Below are 17,398 nucleotides of genomic sequence, written 5' to 3'. Positions count from 1 at the left end.
ATGTAAGCACAACTCTTTCAGACGTATTATAAAGCAATGTCTTCATAAACATTTACTTTGATTTTTGCTTTCTATTTAGTTTTTTCTTCTCAGAAATGTTTTTCTTTAATTCTTGTTTCAAGGCGGTGAGTTAACTACATTTACATGTTTAAAATTTGACTTCAGAAATGTTTCATCTCAAATGGTTTTATATTTTTATTTTCTGTGAAAATAAAAATGCTAAAAATAATGTCACATATGAGAAGACTTTATGTTTTGTCAAAATGTAATCGAGGCTAGGAAGGCAGCTGCAGAAATTATCCGTGGAAAATATTGTTTACATGACAAACCTGGCAATATGCATAAATATTTTAGCTGTTATTTGGCTGCTTCATCTTGCAAGATATTATTTTAAACATAATTTTTCTTCTTTTTCAATAAGTTGCATCTTTACTGACTAAAATCAAATTTAAAAATGGGTGGGAAACACTTTTTCACAAGATGATCAATTCATCCATTATGTGTTATGCTGATAAGTATAGAAAGGATTCCCTCCTCGGAGATAACAAGGATCAGATTTTAAGGAACATCATCTCTGTAGAGGGTCGGACTTTTAACCATGAGGAGATTGTCTTCCAGCAGGAAGTCCTTGGAAAATGTTCATTTCATGTTTCCAAATTACCATAGGCCTTTTTTTCATGGCCACAATTCAAAATGAGACGAGAGAGCATGCCCTTACAATCAGGTGTGTGTAAACAATCAGGAAACGGCTACAAGGAAAACGGCTGCTGTACGTTGCAGCTGCTATCCAGGTGGAGATGGATGCTTCAGCTGCTGGTGCTCTGACCARCCACAGCATTAGDCTTTGTAATTAGTGAWGWGAAATGTACACCAACATGGCCGTCATTAGGCATGAAGTTAGTACAGGARGCAGCCAAATCCGTCAAATTAACAGCTATTTTCCATGGTGGAGCGACACATGGGGCTAAGCAGCAACAACAGTCGGTTAGCAAGCATTCACTACGTGGCACTGTCAGCCCATCCTCTGTGTTTTTGGATGTGTTGAGGTGGCACAGAAAATTTAAACCAGCCTATTAGTGATGTCACACCATAAAAACCATAAATAATTAATCATCTTGATAAATTAAAGTTAAAAACGCAGCATCAGATTCTCCACACGAAAGTGTTGAAGGAGTGATTGTTTCTTTTACGACTGATTCTTTCATAGGGCATCACAACTTGTACAGCTGCTTTGTGGTGCAACTGTGAAGAAAACCAGCAACAGTGTTGACTGGACCTCATAATGTTTTCAGGCATTTTGAAATGCTGATACCGGCCTTTGGGCCACACTTYCTTGTCAGCACAGATAACTTTTCACAACTGAGCTATTAATATTCAATATGTCCGAAGTTCTGGATCCTTGATCTACACGTCAACAATGCTGCTTTGCCACTTTCTCTACATTTTTGATAAACATTTAACATGTCCTAACAAATAACTTGCCAGCACACTGTCTGACATGTACATCAATATCTGCAGTTTACGTTGCCAATGATTTTTACAATATGACAACAAGCGTAGACTGGAGTACAATAATCATTTTTATTTCTAACCCGGGTCCAAGGTCGGTGCAGGAAGGAGGCTCCTTAGTCCTAGTCAGTGGTTGGATCATGTGCATGTGGACTTGGTGGGTCTGCTGCCTTCTTAACAAGGTTTCAAACATTTCTTGACCCATAATCGATCAGGCCATCTGGTAGCCCTCTGACATCAACAATGTTTACAGTTGTGGCCTCCAGCATTTTTGTCAACCTGAGTCACATGTTTCATTCTATCTTCAAACATAACTTGCAGAGACATTATGTTTCTTTCAGAACTTTGGTCCGCCATGGCCACAACCCACAGGCTAATGGAGGGCAAGAGTCCTGAAACTTTTAAACGTGTCCCTGGTTCAACACGCCTGAATCAAATGAGTGAATTGAGTCTTCTACATGTGCATGAGGCACACATTTAACATACACAGAAAAGAAAATGTTTATCAGCATTTTTTAAAAACAACAAAACCATTGTTTGGGCGCTGCCACATAAAATGGGAATTTAGATGAGGACACAGAAAGCAGAAGTGGGTAAACAAAAAAGAAATCGACTTGACTGTTTTTATTCAAAAAGGACATCCAGCCAGTCAGATTCAAGAATGAGCGGGAAAAAATAAAAAGAACGAAAAGAGGAATGTCCAAATGACGGACAACAGCGGCCTCTGGCGGTGAAACTTGTAACTGCAACGTCAATAATTATATTTTTACAAATCAAATTATTTTCACTCTCACTTCTCACACGATTTTGATCACTTTCATAAAAAAATAGTTTTGTTTTCTTTCCAGTTATTTAAAACCAAACATGTGTTGTAAGATCAAACATAATGCCGGCCTAACAAGTTAAATCATATAAAAAAGTGGCCAATATTTAAATAACTCTTATATGTCTTTATTGAAGTCATATTTCAAAACTAAAATTGTTTTTTTTCCTGGTTGTCGCTCAGCGCAGATGGAGCGCTACTGCCCCCTGCTGTTTATGAAACGAAATCTACACAACTAGATAAAACTGCTTGAGAAAACAAACAGAAAACTGCGGGCATTGTCAAAATGCATCTATATACAAATATCTCAAAATTAAACATAAACAAACACTACAAGTACAAAAATTAGAAACTGAATGCTACTAAATTGAGGAAATGCTTAAAAAAATATATAATCATAATAATAATGAAATAAAAAATACTAGGATATAATTAAAATATTTAAACATTTGTATAACTAAAGAAAGAAAGACAACAATGCTGTCCACACGTTGGACAGATGGTCAGATCATCACAGGAAAACACTGGGACACGTTCAGCTTCCTTTAAGTTTTTAGTTTCATTCTTAAAAGTTCATCTACAGACACGGTCACAATGCAGACCCAAAAGCGATTACCGAACCGGACTTCAAGTTTTTGTGGCAGAACGTTCCAGAAGGAGATACCAAAAGACTGCTCCAGGTGAGGCTCGAACTCACAACCTCGGCATTGCTTTGCAGTGTACTGACTTATAAGTACCGCGCGCTAACCGATTGCGCCACTGGAGCCTACTGTCAATGGTCGGCATTTGGGAATATAACCACGCTACAACGGATGACGTGTAACCTTGATACGTTTTTATGTATAACGTTTTCTTTTCTTATTATTCTACCAATTACATGTAGATAATACATTAAACAAACGTTTAGAATCCGGAGGAATGCGTCAACGGAAGATTTTTCCGTTTTAAATGTACATTATCTGTTCGCGGGACGACATAAAATCCTCCAAAATGGGTGTTAATACAAGTAGAGCCGTGATTAAATTTAATATAAAACAAATAAAGATTGCAGTGGCTCTCTCGATAAACCTCCAGTGTCTCTTTTTAACGACGTGGAAGTTCCTTGCGTGTTCAGCAGTGGTGTGTTGTCCAAAAAATGGACATCCATGCTGTGAGAGGAATTCGTCGCGGGAACGCGCACGTTAACGTGGTACAACAAAACGTAGGATTTTCTCACTAAAATCGTCCTTAACGTGAGTGAATGTTGGATTAAACTGTATTTTCACTATGTCTTGGAACAAAAATATTCACAAGTAATAGTTACAAAAGTACATTTTTACTAGATTTGTATAATCAGGCCAATCTCCCTAAATTAATTAAAGTAATAAATTAATTCACCAATTCAGCTCAAAAAAGTTATATGAATTCCTTAAAAATATAAATATATTAGTATGCTATATAAATATTTACTTTAGAATCCATTTTAGTGCAAAACCAGTAGACCAGTAGAGGTCCTCATTCTCCAAAGTTTTGATGTGACATTTCGCACCATGTAGAACAAATCTAACAGATCTAAATGTCTCAACAATTACCTAATCTAGTGTATGTCCTGATGCAAGAAACATAAATTTAGGAACTAGTTTTTTGTGTGTGCTGATAAAATAAAGCAGCCCTGGATGAGATTTCAGTGATCATGTTTAATTTACAACATGTAACCATGGCTGTGCACATACAGCAGAATGGTGCATGCCAAAGAGATGAACACAATGATGCACAACAAGTCAGTTAAGAAACATTTATAGACTGTAGATGAATAAAAACATACATTTTCAGTTTTATTGCTGAAAGATAAACAAAAGTAGTCCTTAATATTTTTTTTTTTTTCAAACAACATTGCGTTCAAGAATAATTTCAGCGACTCCAGGGTTTTGTTTATCTTATGGCTCACAAAGTTAGAACAAACAGCATATAAACAGTAAATAGACATGTACATTTTGATGCATTTATTCTTTAAAAACTATTTAAATCAAACACAACTGCAAGCAAATACTAAGTGCTGCAAGCCAAGTAAGTGCAAATTAAGGCTTTTCATATATTTACCATTTTCTACGCTCTTGACCTCTTGTTTGACCTCTTCCCCGTTTAAAGGTGCAGGCTGTTTCTGTGGAGTTTGCATGCTCTTCCTGTTCTTGCATACTTGTACTCTGGACGGAGATAAACGTTTCAACTCAACATGAGTTGTTTTGTTCGCAGTGGTGGATCAAACTATTTAACTGAGTAGTTTGTCAGGGATTTTCTGTAAAGAAAATGTATTTATATACAAGAATAAAGTCATAGTGTCACAAGAATAAAGTTGCATGGGAAGTAAGTCATAATATTATGAGAACAAAGTCAAAATATTAGAATAAAGTCATAATAATGTGACTTTATTTTCGCAATACTACAAATTTATTCCCATATTATTAACTTTTTTCTTGTACACGTTTATTTTAGTAATTTTATGAATTTTATTCTTGTAATTTTATTTTTGTATATTTTATTTGTATGGTCCTAATACTCTGTCATATTTCTGTAATGTGATACTCTCAGAATATATATATATTTTATTTGAGATTAAAGACATTTTTAAAGAATTGTTACACACATTTCAGTCAACTAAAATAGTACAGTAAACTATTTAACAAACAGAAGTAGAAAAACTGAAGGAAAAGAAAAGTAACTGGAAAAAAGTCTAGCTAGCATTAGCCAAGGAAAAGCTAGCATGTAGCTTTGCTATTCTGGTCATGTTTGTAGGATCTTTGTTGTATTTTTTTTATTTTAGACAGGTCATATGAAGAATATTTGTAGTCACTGAGTGGCCAGAATATCACCTGTGTTAAACAACTCCTTTAACACACTTGGATACAGAGAAATAAGATCAGACAAGTTAATGGCTAACCAGGATGGAGGCACCGCACCATCACTGTAGTTTTTAAAGATCTTAAAAAAAATAACCAAATTTTCAGAAAAGTTTTTGTAGTGGTTCATCTCAACACTGCCTGATAGACATTTAAACCACAGTCATGCTTGCTTATACAGTTATTTTTATAGTATTTTTATGGTTATATACATAAATACAGTGTTAGCATGACTCCTGTAACAATTAGCTCTTTACACATACTAGAAATCTAGCGCTAAAAAATAGGGAATGTTGAAAAATTAATTGACTTCTATTGTTATGTAATTACTATTTTATTAGATAGTTGTCTGGCTAAATATGATGAGAAGTTAAGTTTATTAGCTTAGCATGTGTTTCACATGAAAAAAGAGGTAAGACGATTAAACTATTATGGCCTTCCTGTTTATAAGTATAGACATTTAAGAAATAACTGTCTTATCCAAATGTGTCAGTAGGTTAAAAGTTTATAAAAATACAATTCTATCTTAAAATTATAAAAGTAGTGTCATTTTAAAAGGTGTCTCAGAGTTGGCTTTGGCTAACAGTTAGCAACACTTTCTTGAGTTGCATGTCTCATCAAGTTGCTGTGGAAAAGTTTCAAGGGAAAAGCAAATAATGTATTACAAAAATTGCAGCATTTTGCAGCAATTGAGAGATCAACATCTTTTAACACAGTGTGACAAGCTGTGACACAAACTGTCTTAGTTCTGCAGTTTTGTAAACTTCAGCAAATGTACTTTTGTGGATCTGCCACCATTTTCATTGGTATTTGGTATTGGTTAAATACCAAATTGGTTAAATACCAAATTTAACCAATTTGGTTAAATTTGGTATATAAATTTGGTTAAATACCAAATTTACCAAATTTCACTAACTTATTAAAATATGTTAGTAATTGACAGTAAGTCACTGGCTTTAAATTTGATTATTTAGAAAAACATGTTAAAATTTTCAGGAAAATCAAGCATCAGACTAAAGTTTGAAGTCTTACAAATACAGAGTAAAAATAAAACAATGTTGAATGGTTTTCTGAGTATTTTTCCTTAGAATTACCAACAGAGATTCTCAGCATTAATAGTTATTTTGAGGAAATTGTCCAGGATAAAGGTGGGACATACATAAATATATAAACTCTGTTAGATTAGCCCATTGATTATAAGAATAAATGCAGATTTTATGCATTGTACTCTTATAAGATCATCAGTTGAAAAACTGTCTGACATCCTTCCCACGAATTACAACAACTGATATGTTTTAGAGTGCATTGAGACGCTTGGAAGATGCTTCATTATACACCAATCAATCGCACACTGTAAAAAATCAACACTAAAGAAAAGGTTCTGGTCTGGCCTGGTAGAAATCTGTTGGATTTGTTCTGTTCTGTCATGTTAAATTAAGTATTATTTTATGGGTAAATTGTGTGTAAAAGTGGCTCTTAGGTATCCGGGCTGCATGTAGATCTGTAATCCCACGAAGAAGAAGAAGTCTGTAGTTTCAGTGGGATACGGCTGTGGAAAGAAATGAGGAAATCAGTAAATGAGTATTTTCTCTTTAGAAACACTTAACGTTAACACCCATAGTCTACACAAAGAAATATACGTTTCCCTCTTTGTCTGACATCAAATCAAGCAACACATTTCCTGGTTTAGGCCAGTTTGGGCTTGTGAAAATAATGACAGAGAAACTTTTTTTAAGGTCAGACGTTGGGCAACACTACCTCTTAACAAGTCTGATGATGTAATTGTTTTGTAAGGCTCCAGATGTTCGTTAAGAAACAACATCTGAGTAAACTGGAGGTATAATTGTGGGTATATTTTAAGACAACAACAATCTGTTTCTTTGTATGACATCATGGGTAAAACTGGTCAAGGTATCAGGAAGCGAACAGTGGACGACGGGTTCATCAGATGCATGAAGGTGCCAAGTTTCTCTTTTCACCATTCAGGAATGAAATTGTTCTGTCTTTGAGACGGATATGCTTTGGTGAAAGATGTGTGGATAAATCACTGAACAAAAAAGAAAAAGGCCCTTTGAAGGTTAAAGGTTAAAGCTAGTCATGACAATGAAACGACACAAAAAATGAGTCCAAAAGGAAATGAAAGTCAGATCGGAAACACGCTCAGGGACGAAACCTTACACTCTTTCTGTTGTCTGGTGACTCTGAAATAGATTTTTTTTTGTCCATAATGACCAACTTTACATTTAGCACAAAAAGAAGAATATATCTTATTTTTGATTATATCTTCAACAAATATAAATGCAGCTTGTGACAATAGTAATCAGTGTTATGTGGAAACAATGAAGCTCCATCTCAAACACAAATACAATCATTTTTATAAACCTGACTGAAAAACAAAAGACGTTTAGTCTGATTTACTGAATGTAAAAATCTGTTTCCGCTCTCTTCAATCACACAAAACCTAGATTGTTATTGTCTTTACCTGTCAGCTGTCTTCGCTGATGCTTCTCTTGCATCTGAAGGAGTTCTTCAGAGTGTCATGAAACACGGAGCTGGAGAAGAAATAGATGACTGGGTCCAAGGCGCTGTTGAGGTAGGTGAAGCCAAGGCTCACCACGAAGAGATTGATCCATAACGTGTAGGATTCACATGCTTCTGGGTGGAATGTCTTTATGTAGTGCCCTACCAGGCCTGTGAAGACGCCTGGCATGAAGCAGAGGATGAACACCATATTGATGACCATTACAGCTCTGATGGCACGCTGCACTTTTTTTTTCTCCATTTGAACCCTTCGTATTTGGCAGGCGATCTTGACGGAGCAGAAAATGAGCAAAACCAAAGGCAGGACGAACTCTAGGACGTAGGCTACATAGTGGAATTTTATTGCCTTAGGGACGACGTCGTAGGAGTGGAAGCTGCGACATATTTTCTTCTCTTCCACCTTATGGAGGAGGTTGACCGTCAACAACGGAATCCGATATAAAATCACGACGAGCCATATCAGCGCTGACAGCTTGTGCGAATGAGTCGAGGTCATTCGGCTGATGGGGTGATGAGGATGGACCACCTTCAGGTAGCGGTCGATTGCCACAGCCGTCATGAACGAAATGCTGGCAGATCGATTGATGGACAGCATGTACAGGTTCAAGCGGCACCAGATCGACCCGAACTGCCAGTGATCTTTTCGTAAGTGGGTGTCGATGCGGAAGGGCACGCTGAGGAAGAGCAGGAAGTCGGCCAGACAGATGTTAAACAGGAAGGTGACGTGGGATTTCCATAACCTCATACGGCGGCAGAAGATCCACAGCGCGAGGATGCTGCCTGGCAGCCCCACCAGAGTCTCGATAGTCAGGAAAATGATCACAAACACGTTTGCAACTTCACTGATCTCAGGAAGGCAGGTCATATTTCCCCCAGGACTCATTCTGGCAGAGTATCGTTGGATCTTTCCACTCGCTGAACAAGTATGTCAACACGTGGATTGACACTGCCAAGGAAAAGAATAAAAACTGATTAGACTATTGTTATGTTAGAAACAATGTGAAAGCAAATGATTTTGAGAATTGATGTTAGGGTTCAGATTGTTTTAGGAATGACAAAAGACTAAAGAATAAACTGACATACAAACATGTAAATGAATGATGTGACAAAGAAACAACTTGACACAAAGAAAGGGAACATGAAGACCTCTGAAGAAGACAGAGCGCAATTTCCTTCTTTACAAAATGTAAACAAAAATGAAGTGGCGTCAGATTTTAGCGATTGAAGGATTTTTTGTTTGTCTTTTGTAAAAAAAACAAAAAAAGCTAATTCTTTAGCAATAGCGTGTCTGCTTGTGTTTACCCAGAATGCCCTGCACTGTAGTCCACTTCCTACTTTTAGAGCGGTTTCTGGTCCATTTGGTATTCACATATGCATTCAAACCACACCAGCGTTTACTTGAACTGAACTGAGACCAAGGATTTAAGACGAACCAGAGTTTGGATTTTTGGTCTGCAGTAGAGTTTGATTGCACATTCACACCTCCCCAAACGAACCGGACTTTCTAGGCAAATGAACTGAAGTTTGATTAAATCGCACCAAACATAGCTGATGTGAATGAACGCACATCGCATGCGGCAAACTGTATGAATGTATTTGCATAAATCCTATTGTCTGTTGCTCTGTGAAGGAAACTCATAATTTATGGCCTGAATCAGTTAATCTGTGATCGGCCTCATGGTCTGTTGAAGTGGGCAGAGGATGAACGGTCTCTGTGACAGGGTTACTTTAACCTGGCTTCACTTAGCTGCTCCTTTTAAACCTGGTTCAGCTAAACAGCAGAAAGCTAGGTGAGATGACCCAACACGTTTTGTTTAAGATCAGGATTTCTCACCCATACCTGGATTTCCGATTTCTATTCTAATGCAGATTCTTTAGTTCATGTTTTGTTTCCAGAACCAGAACCGTTTCCATTGTTTGCTTCTAACACGTGAGACCTGGTACCTTTTTTATAAATGCCATTAAGTTCCCCTTTTGTATGTTTTCTACCTGTTTTTATTAGGTTTTTTTCCTGATTCACTGAGTCAACAAAAACAAAATGAAGCATTTTTATTTACAATGGTTGGCGATTTTATTTTCTCCATCTGGTTTTAATTTTAAGAAGAGTGAAATAACCTTCTTTGGATCTAATCTTAACATTCAACCATGTTAGAAAAAAGTTTAAGATGATAGAAAGGCAACAGTAGGTCTTATTATTAGCCACTTATTACTGCCAAGATATGAAGATATGAGACTATTACAGAAACATATTTTATTGTCTGGAAATTTCAGTGCAACAAGTTGTTGAGGAAAATGAGTTTTTTCTCAACAACCTGATAAAGGAAGCTTGTTCTTTCTTTATTCTTTATGGGGAATATTTTGGAGATGATGGTACAAATAAGAATTCTTCATAAAATAAAATCAAATTACAACAACTGAGTGTCTTTAGTCAGAGGCTTCTTCATAACTGCTGTAATACTGACTGCTACAGGAGATCCTTCCTGCCCACAGCCATCCAAGAAACCTAATGAGTCTCGACAATATTTAATGTCATTTAAGGATTACTAATGATTTACTTTAATTTGACTTGAAGTATTGCTACTCTTTCTTGAGTAAAATTTCTGCCAACTGTGAGTAACTTCACTAAATGTTGAACAAGACATTTCAGTTAAAGTTTCATATTTTTTTATTGAAAGAAACAGATTTGGAAAAAAAAATATTTTGTTTAAATTCTAATTATGTTACTTATATGAATCATTTTTATTTTGGTCATTAAAAATACCTAAATGTCCACAAAATGTTATATCATCTGATGATGTAATTTTTAAATATTAAATGACTAACATTTTAATCGGTTATTCAGTTCTTGGGTAGACATTTTACCAGATTTTTTTTTTTTTTACTCTTACTTGAGTAATTTCTTGGATGGCCCCTTTTTTAATTTTGGGCTACTCTGTCCCCCTCTGCTTAAGTTTTACCACCTCTAAAACCAAGCACAAATGCGCAGGTTGACACAATGACAAAGAGCAAAGACGTCAGCACTAAACTTAGAAAGTTGAAAAGATTATAAATAGAAAACATGTTTAGGCAGTTGCCAATTTTCCCAAAAGTGTTCAGATTGACCGACGCTGAAAGAAATTGGATAAAAACCAAACAGCTTCTTCTCTAATTATACAAGATTCACAAAATGTAAAGTTTATAAATGAAAATTATAAAAAAAAAAGAACAAGTCTGGCTTGTTTGAGAAAAAGGTGAACACAGAAACAACATACAGCTCAAAAACCTCAAATTCTCAAAGCACGGTGGTGGGCGGGTAATGATTTGGGCTTGTTTTACAGCCAATGTGGTCTAGAGTCAAATGTAAGATATTAGTTGGAACAGCAGCTTAAGCTAGAGTGTAATTATTTTCATAACAGTACAATCAGTAACAGCCTGGAGGTGTAAATGTTATTCCTACATTTATTGTTTCTCTTCGAAGGAGGCAAATGTAATAAAGAAGATTCATGCTTATTATTACAAAATAAAGGCCTGCAGATGCCAAAAGTCTAAACAAAACACAAAAATATTTCCAGAAACCAGACATGCCCATAAATACATACACAGAAAAGGAGGAAGATGGAGAGAAAGGAAGAGCTGTTAGCACCGATACTGAGGAAGATAATGACTCAGGGGGAGGCAGGAGTCAGACAACCACAAAAATTACTGAGAAAAAAACAAAACCAGAGCCAAGATGGTGAGAAATTCACAGCTGAACACAAAACCTATCAGCAGGGGAGGTCAAACTTTCTGTCATGGGGGCCACAATGCAAGAAAATGTACAAAAAAATGCACATTTTTATGGAAAAGGGATATTAGGTATTACAAATCCAAAACTTTCAAAGGATTTTGCCATGTTAAAATAAAGGCATCTAATTTTCACATTTTTTGGGAGCTCAATTAATCAACTTTGTTGTTGTTTATTAAACAGGATTTGAGTCACTTTCTTACAAAACACCTGCTATATTTAGCCAGATTTAATAAATTAAATAAAAGCTGATTGTGGTCACAAATGGCCCTTGCATAGATTTATGCGGCGTGCCTGACCAAAACCGACCAATCAGAGCCAGGAGGCGGGTCTTAGCGCTGTCCATCAACATCATGTATGGGCTGATAAATGTGCTAATGACAGAGAAATTATTTAATGTGACAGGAAAACCATTTATGCGCCGTCATCAGTGGTCATGCTAACTAGCCGTAGCACTAGCTACAGGCTCTCCTAGCTGCAGGAAGGTGATTGACAGCGCTGAGACCCGCCTCCTGGCTCTGATTGGTTGTTCCTAGTTAGAAGTGGGAGAAGGCAGAGGACGTCCATTTTTTCACTGACTATCTGTCTCACATCAAACTGTCATAACACCAGGACAGTTTCAACAAATGTGTTTATGTAAAAGTTACTGCAGCTTTAATGTTGTTTCCAAAACTTCCTCTTTTATCTCATCAGTTCACCGAATGTTTTCCAGCAGTCTTGATGATCATCAATGTTTTTCAACATGAAATGTTCTCTTGGTCATCAGTAGTTTCTGCCTTGGAGGCCATTTTTACCCGATTTCTCTTTTTCTGTTGTTGAATCATGAACTTTCACTGAGGAAAGTTGGACCTGCAGAACTCTGGCTGCTGCTCTGGGCTCCTGTATTGATAAGGTCTTGAAGTGATTTTGGTGTATTGACCATTTCTGGGAAGGTTCACCACCTACTTCATGTTGTCAGGCAGGTTCTGTTTAAGTTAGTGAAGCTGAAATAAGTGAAACTGAATCAAAAACAATGTGATTAATCACATTTAACTCATAATGGCGGCTGTTTATGTTTTTACCGGGTAGCTTAGATATCTTTCCTCTCGCAGGCTATGAAATTATAATTTAAAAATCAGCTTTTCATCTCTACTCAGGTTCTTTCCAAAAACAGTAAAAATCTGTAAAGATTGCAATATTTTTTTACTCCAGTGGCTTTACAATGAACATATGCTGCAAAAACATAAAATCTTACCAAGTTTTTGGTCTACTATTTAATGTGTAAATAACTTAGATCACTTGAAATAAAACAAAACTAGCTTACAAATAACTTTTCAGCAAGATATAGGAGCTTGTTTTAAGTCAATATCTTAATATTGATGGAAAAGTAGTAGTTATAAGTGAAATAATCAGCTTTTTCCTCCATATTATAAATTAAAAGTTAGTTTTCTTTTTATTTCCAGTGTACTACAATATTTGCAATAAAAAATAATTGGTAAGATTTTGTGTTTTTGCAGTGTATTTATGGGTACTACAGAGAAGAGACAACATTTATCAATTCATAAATATGTTATGCAAGTAAAGTAAGGCATGCATGTAAACTGCAGGTATTTGTGTGAATTTGTGCTTTAGGAACAAAACTATGAGGAAATATTTGCACCAATTGAAAAGGGAAAACCCTAATCAGAGGGCATGCCCAGAGCTGCAGTCTTTATTTATGTAAAACTCTATTGTGTCAGATTTTGACAACTCCTTTATAAATAATATTTGTGGTTCACTAACTTTAAATACAATTAAGCACATTTAAAATTGAGTCGTTATTTGGGTGAAGTTAGAAGATTATTGTGTTTGCAAGAGGAATTCCTGTAAGATCTTGCAGAAAGGATTTAACTGCACCGTAACGTTAAATTAAAACTATTTCAGTGCATACCAGTGCAAGTAAAAACCAAACTCAGCTTTAGTCATCTGAATATTGCTAATTATAATTCATGTTTTATGAGAAATGTGCCTTTTTTTGTTGGCTGCTTTTAAAAGTTGCACAACAGATAACAAAACGAGTATCATGAGGGTAAAACTGTAATTTCCTGCATGTTTAGTTTCTAGTGCAAATATCTTAGTACTTCTGAAAGAAGACAAAAATAACTTACAAGTAACCTTTCATCAATAAACAGTAGCTTATTTTAAGTCAACAATTGCTAATATTGATAAAAATGATTAGTTATAAGCAAAATAATTTGCCAGCGGAGCACAACTGTTTCCCCTATTATAAGTTCAAATGTCTTTTAATCATTATTTTACTTATAACTAGAATCTTTTTATTTAAATTAAGGACGTGTTGACTAAAAACAGCCTCATATTTGTAGCTTAAAAGTTGTTTGTAACTTAGTTTAATCTTAATTCAAGTTTACTGAGATAGATTTTGCAGTGTATCAACATCTTCATCTATTTTTCTGCCGAATGTTTAAGAGCTCGCTTTAATTCAGCTTTTCTTCTTTTATTTTTATTTTTTAATGAAATGAATGCAACACATCTAGTTCAAACTACAGAAAAAAACCACATGCATCTATAAAACCTGGGTAAAAGCGTAAAGTTTTTCGTACTCACCAGCAGTAATGGGTTCAGTTGCTGAAGCTCGTGGCAAGAGTGAAAGTGCTCTACTGTGAAAAGTGTGAGATCTCCTTCCAAAACAAAGCTGTGTGAGGGCTTGTCATAACACGACATTGGCAAAAATGTTTCCAGAGAAAACGTTTGGCCACAAACTTACATTTTAGCTCGAGAATTACTTATGACGAACTGACTTTTCAGGACTTATACGGAAATAAGGAAAAGAAAAAAATACACCAGGTGTCAAAATGATTTTTTATCTATGATCAAGAACACAGATTCTGCTTTGAGATTAGTTACTGTTGTGAAAGTGAAAAAGGAAATTCGTGTTTTTGAAAAACTAAGTACAACCCATGACTGATTTTATGACCATGTGTCAAGTAACATCAACTTCTGTATTTTCCTCACTTTTATTCACTAGTCCTTATTTATTTCATTTGTTTAACTTAAATGCTGCATCTCTTCTCCTAATTTTAGTTGGACTAAAATCCAACAGCAGTTCCCTTCACTTGTTGGCTGCTGAAAGCTTCCGTTGGTCTTTTCATTTTTAAAAACCTGTTCATTTCACACTTGCTATGCATCTTCAGGAGCAAAGCAGCTTGATAAATTTGACTGCAGCCAATCAGAAAGATGAGAATTTCAAATAATTTAATTTTCAATAATATTTTATAGTAACAATTGAAAAGCAGATTAAATTCTATAGTAAAAAAAATTTATTACAAATTAGCATTTTTTCCTGCTTTCTTGGGCCCCACTTAGAAAAACACGTCTAGGTTTTGACTGGTCCACTGGAATAACTTTTTTTCTTCTCTTTCAGCTGTTCTTTTTGTAGATTTGTCAATTAATAGCCCAGTTTTTGGTATCTGCCAAGCAGCTTGTCTTATTTGACTTCGGTAACTCATAGTCATAAGCTGGGTTACAAATACGCGCTAGTCGTGATCGATATTCTGCTAATGTTGAAAAAGCACCATTTTGCCATTGCGGGTTTCCATTAAATAACAAATTAAATCAGAATCACACGTAAATAAGCTTGTTCACCCAGTAAGTAATTAAAAATCACGGCAACTACGGATGTAAATAAGCAGGTACATGAAATATATTCGCTCGCCTACGTCAGAGGAGCCGTTAGCGTCTTATTCAGCCGTTGGATCGGAAAATGGCTACATATGTGACATTTATGGAAAATTGTATTCGCCGATTTTACAGAAGAGCGACTGATTCAACACGTTGGAATGATCCACAACTTTTTATGAACTGTGCGATTATGTGAACCAGCTGTACATTGTCCGAAAAAACACAAAAACAAACCATCATCCTTTCACTACTTCCTGATCTCTTCTTCGTTGGTTTCCGCCAGTAGTAACGTTCGGTTGTTGATCACGTGACTCATATGATGCAAAAAAGTGTGGAAAAATCTCATTATTCCATCTCCAAAACTGTTTCTTTTTGTCATTGGACCATACCAAGCTGCGCCCAGAAACGCCCCTTGAGTCCCACATGACTTCATGTCTCACATTAACCGCTTAGCTCCAATGTCTAAACATGGCATTTTTCGTTCTCTGCAGAGTATTTTTGAGTCGATTAGTGCAGCATTTCTGCCTGATTTTCACAAAATATCAGCCACGACATGGACAAGGGAACCAACAAGTTCATGTCATCTTTTTGGACGACATCAAGGCGTTTTAGCCACGCGATGCCTCCAACATTGTGCGAGTTGCAGCTAAATGCTACCGGTCGATGAGGAAAACAGCAGATTCTCACACCCTCAGCATAAATATAGCCGTGGACAAGATCACTGATGCCTATTGTTCTTGCAAGGCTGGGTAAGTCGGGCATTCATGGTTTAGAGGGTTTGAATGTGCCTAGGGCTTATACACGGTACTCGGTGCTAGCGTGGCTAACACGATTACAGTTTAGTAAAAGTTAGCGTGGCTAACACGATTACAGTTTAGTAAAAAGCCTTTTCAGGTGAAATAAAATCTTTAATGTATGTCAGATACGGTACACATTGCATATTGATCTGTTCAGCTAACGTAAGGCTGTAACAGACAGGCTTCAGGATGTAAGTTGTATCAGTACTGCCATTATGCTGTACTTGGCTCCACTGACGGAGAACCAATTTTTTACGAGTCCTGACACAAAAACTTTCTGTCGGTCTTGTAGTCCACAATGTATATTAGCATGAGTTTGTGAGCCGGTAAGGCACGTGATAGCTGCGCTGTGACGTAAAATGGGCATTAGCCAATGAAATGCAGCCCCTGTGGTAAGGTCCATTGACGTGTTCCATTAACCAAAATTGTTTTTGTAATTTCAATTTGCGCAACGTTATGGTTAATGGAAACACAGCTAGTGACTATAAGGGGGAGTTCAAGCATCTCCTTGAAACCTGACATGTTTATGCAGAAATTTTATGTTATGTTTAGTTGTGTCTTTAGTGTTTCTGTTTGATATCACCTTTATTTACTGAGGGTTCTAATTGGTTATGTACATTTTTGTACAACCTGGTAAAGACCAGGATTATAAAAAGAAAGTTGACATTTTGGCCCTTTTTACTGTAATTCAAAGCAAATATTACTTCCCATTTTTCCAAATCGCTGAGTGAGTTCCTCTCTGAATAATTTTATGTACTAATCACTTTTTACTTGTACTTATGGCACTAAAATGAAAAGGCTGCACAAAACAAACTCAGATCTCACCAGTATTTATCACCTGTTGGTTCCTTCATGCAGCAGAACTAAGCATGCAGCAGAACTAAGCAACTCTATAAAGGTTATAAATCTTGAATTTCCCTAACTAATCTCTCCAACAGGGAGTCTCACAACAGATCCTCGACAACTTTATGGTTACTGACTTCCTGAGTGTGTTAAGCCCCGCCCACAGGCCTAGATGTGTGTTTGCTAGAATCACTGGACTCTGATACACAGGTCTACAACTCGACCGCCTGTTTTATGACTGTACTCGCAGAATAAACACACGAGACCCGACACAGGCACCACCAGGAGTAACATCTGCTCTCAGGGAATTTATGGCCACTTTGTGTGCAGCATGAGACCTGAACTGTGCTAGCAGAACCATACGGTCGCTTTTATGGTGCGTGTGTTTGTCTATTGGCTGCTTTTGTAGAGATAACTCAACTTCCCTGATGATATATTTAGACTAGCGCAGTGGTTCTTAACCTTTTTTGAGGTACCGAACCCCCCAGTTGCATATGCGCATTCACCGAACCCTTCTTATCCCCCCTCCCCCGACACACAAAATACTTTGCGGTATTCTGATTTAGTAATGTAATTATATTAGCTGTGT

At 36.3% G+C, this 17,398-nt stretch overlaps 1 protein-coding gene and 1 non-coding gene across 2 annotated transcripts; both read right to left on the bottom strand.

Annotated features, from left to right (window-relative positions):
• Window positions 1-3,004: 3,004 nt before the first annotated feature.
• Window positions 3,005-3,098, bottom strand: trnai-uau (transfer RNA isoleucine (anticodon UAU)). Its single transcript has 2 exons — window positions 3,061-3,098; window positions 3,005-3,040 (listed from the first exon to the last, which is right to left on the bottom strand). It is a non-coding gene; the product is annotated as a tRNA-Ile (tRNA).
• A 3,053-nt stretch (window positions 3,099-6,151) lies between these two features.
• Window positions 6,152-14,147, bottom strand: hcar1-3 (hydroxycarboxylic acid receptor 1-3). The gene is made up of 3 exons (XM_008430383.1): window positions 14,096-14,147; window positions 7,691-8,695; window positions 6,152-6,757 (listed from the first exon to the last, which is right to left on the bottom strand). Exon 2 carries the CDS (start codon window positions 8,630-8,632, stop codon window positions 7,694-7,696), a length of 939 nt encoding a protein of 312 aa, XP_008428605.1. The 5' UTR covers window positions 8,633-8,695; window positions 14,096-14,147; the 3' UTR covers window positions 6,152-6,757; window positions 7,691-7,693.
• Window positions 14,148-17,398: the final 3,251 nt, after the last annotated feature.

Source organism: Poecilia reticulata, linkage group LG15 (assembly GCF_000633615.1).
Source record: "Poecilia reticulata strain Guanapo linkage group LG15, Guppy_female_1.0+MT, whole genome shotgun sequence".
NCBI classification, from domain to species: Eukaryota; Metazoa; Chordata; class Actinopteri; order Cyprinodontiformes; family Poeciliidae; genus Poecilia; species Poecilia reticulata.
Note: the sequence above shows the minus strand (reverse complement) of the source record. Positions and strands in the feature narration are given on the sequence as shown.